This window comes from Myotis brandtii, unplaced genomic scaffold, assembly GCF_000412655.1.
Source record: "Myotis brandtii unplaced genomic scaffold, ASM41265v1 scaffold397, whole genome shotgun sequence".
In the NCBI taxonomy this organism is placed as follows: Eukaryota; Metazoa; Chordata; class Mammalia; order Chiroptera; family Vespertilionidae; genus Myotis; species Myotis brandtii.
The window spans coordinates 4904402-4907458 of NW_005365229.1; the positions used below are offsets into that span (position 1 = coordinate 4904402).

General features: G+C 54.6%; 1 protein-coding gene across 4 annotated transcripts in view; it reads left to right on the top strand.

The window, feature by feature from the left end:
• The window catches only part of SLX4 (SLX4 structure-specific endonuclease subunit), a 23767-nt gene extending 21330 nt beyond the window's left edge, over positions 1–2437 (top strand). For all 4 annotated transcript variants that reach the window (XM_005872963.2, XM_005872965.2, XM_005872966.2 and 1 more), the window contains exons 14-15: positions 441–848; positions 1305–2437. In XM_005872963.2, the coding sequence (XP_005873025.1) occupies positions 441–848; positions 1305–1701 (805 nt within the window). In that variant the 3' untranslated portion in view covers positions 1702–2437. The remainder of the gene's footprint in view (positions 1–440; positions 849–1304) is intronic.
• The last annotated feature ends 620 nt before the right edge of the window (positions 2438–3057 follow it).

Below are 3057 nucleotides of genomic sequence, written 5' to 3' on the forward strand. Positions count from 1 at the left end.
GCGGGGGGGGCGTGTGTGCCTACCAGCTCTCCACATGCTGTTCCCCAAGGACCCAGGCTCTAAGAAGCTAAGAAATGAGGCTCCTCCAGGTTACCCATCAGGTGACAGGTCTCCGTATGTCGTGTGGGTGGAGATGGGATTCTGGCCTTAACAGTCTGAGTAAGGAGACATGATTTTTTAAAAGAACATCAAAACCATCCTGTCGTGTGAATGCTGCTCTTCACATTGGGTCCAGGGAAGTCATCACCACCACCATTGTTCAGCACATGGGGAATGGCCCTTTTGGAATATTCTTCAGAGTAAGCTCAATTGGCACACAGGGTAGACACTAACCTCTGAATGCTCATAAAAGTCAGGCATTTAAGATTTCAGTTACACCATGAAATTATTTGTTGAAAATTGTTTGCTCTTTGCTGAAGTTCAGCTGTTTCTCCATTCAGGTTTGGGGTACGCCCTCTGCCCAAACGCCAGATGGTCCTAAAACTGAAGGAAATATTCCAGTACACTCACCAAACGCTGGAGTCAGACTCCGAGGACGAGAGCCAATCCTCACAGGCACCCCTAGAGGCTCCTCACAGCCAGCCCCATGCCACCAAGACCTCCAAAGCTTCAAGGGCAGCTGGCCATGCCAGGCTGCAGGCCACATCTGACCCTATTTCCCGAAGGCCCAAGGGACCAGCTAAGACCAAGGGTCCCCGACATCGGAAGCAGCCTGGTGGAAGTATCCCCGGCATGTCACCAGCCAAAGAGGTGCCTCTAGGCCCTGATGGTGATGCCCAGCTCCCAGCCTCCCAGGAATCCACAGCCACCTCCGTGGACAGCAGTGACAGCTCATTCAGCTCACAGAGGTAAGCAGGTCAAAGGACAGGGCCAGTGGCTTCCTAGGTCCTTTGACCAGTGGGTCTGAGCATTGGCACAAGTGATGCCTAATGGCGGATGTTCAGAAGCCCCAGTGCCTTCTGGGTTTGAACTACAGAAAATCCAGGTGGGGTTCAAAGGCAGTCCCCTGAGCAGTCCTTTGAAGCTCCCACATCCTCAACCCGCAGTGTGCTCCCTGGAGTGGGGCCAGCCCAGCATGCCTTCTTGTTGGGGGCCTGCTGCCATCGATGGAAGTTTCTGGTGGAGGACAAGATCCTGCTCAGGCCAGCAGCTAGAGTGCCAGGGACCCAGCACTGGGGGTTCATCCATGCCATGCACCAGCTCCACAGGGGACAGAGAAATACTTCTTTCTTCAAATAGGCTCCTGGTCCTGGGGGACTGACGGGAAGGGGTGCCGCAAAATAGTAATACCTGGTTCTTTTCAGTTCTTCCTGTGAGTTTGGAGCAGCCTTTGAGTCTGCAGGAGAAGAGGAGGAGGGTGAGGAGGGGGTCAGTGCTTCACAGGCGGCTGTCCAGGCAGTGGCCACGGAAGAGGCAGTGAGGCGCTACATCCGCTCCACACCAGCACTCTACCGCAAGGTCCTGCTGTACCAGCCCTTTGAGCTGGCGGAGCTGCAGGCGGAGCTGAAGCAGCAGGGCATCCGCATGGCCACGAGGAAGCTGCTGGATTTCCTGGACGCCCACTGTATCACCTTCACCACCGCTACGGCCCGGAAGGAAAAGTTCGAGAGGAAGAGGCGGCAGCCCCCGGGCAAGAAAAAAAGAGGCAGAACTGACGGTCCTGTCCGCCGCTCCCCACCCGTGCCCGTCAGCAGCCTGTGAGGGTCTGCGGCCCCTTCAGCCAGCCAGGCCTCCACAAACAGTTCTGGGCCTTGGGACCATATCTGATCCCTCTGTGAAAATGACCAACGTGGATCAGCTTCCTTTCCACTCGTTTCCTGGGGTGGTATTCGGAGCGTGTCACCCACTGGATTTAGGGCCCCTGGCCTCCTCCCTCTATCAGTACCCACTATTTATCTCCCTTTAACCCTGTTAGGCCAGTGTGTGTTTCAGAAGGGCCTCTGCCAGCTGGCCAGGTTGAGGCCTGACTTGGCACATCTTTTGCACTCTACACCCATCAGCTGCAGTATGTCCATTCCTGAGATGGATACCCAAGTCCAGTCTGCCCTGTCCATTTTCCTTCTCAGCACTGGTTCTGTAATCCCAGCCTCCACCAGCAGACCAGGTGTCCACAGGCCTCCCACCCTGCCATGCCCCAGGTACTCTGCCGGCCCAACCATTCTGCCCAGACACCTGTATTGTCACCAGCATTCTCCAAACTGGCCAGTGCAGAAGGGCCCAGCCCAGCTCTGAAGTCCCCAGAACAAGCATGTTCTTTGTGACCTGGTTCGGTTGGTGTGTGTTAAAGCTGCCTCCAACCTCAGGAGCAGTGAGGCACAGGTGAGGCCTGGAAAAGAAGAGTTTGGGTCTCTGTATCCTTGTGAACGTCTTGTCTGTTTTAAATACAGTGTAGTCCATTTTATATGATGTGCAATAAAAACAAAATGCTTTATGAAAACCTTCTAACTTCTCCACTCTAGAAAAATAATGAGGGAAACTGCCATGAGCATCACCCACAGCTCCCTGCTGTCCCCGAAGCATGTCTGCAGAAGGCCTTGGAGCCTGTTCTTTACCTCAAGGGGTAACCCAGGCCTTCTGGCCCCTCATTTCGCTTCAGTTCTTAGATAATAGATGTTCATTCATCCACACAACTGTCTGTCCATACAACCACATTAAGGGCCATGACCAGGTGCTGAGCTCCAGCCTTGATGCTCAAAGGAGGCCCAAGCTCAGTAGCCTCATCTGGACTTTGTCACAGATACAGGTTAAGGCCGCCAGACCCACTGAGTCAGAATCTACATCTTAATTGGATGAGCTTGTGAGGCCTGCTCTTGCCTGGTGCAGGGTCCTGGGAGGGAGGGGAACAAGGGAGGAGACAGACGCGCCTGTCCTGTGTCCGGCATGAGCATCAGTGCTCAGGTGGCCTGAAGGGACAGCTTCCTAGAGGGGGGTTTGTGAGCGGGGCCTCAGACATGCAGCATTCAGGGAGGTGAAACAGGGTTCCTTGAACACACATTGTGTCCTGGTTTGTGACCAGGTGGAGAGGACAGAGGCAGGAGATTAGAGGGACACCCGGGC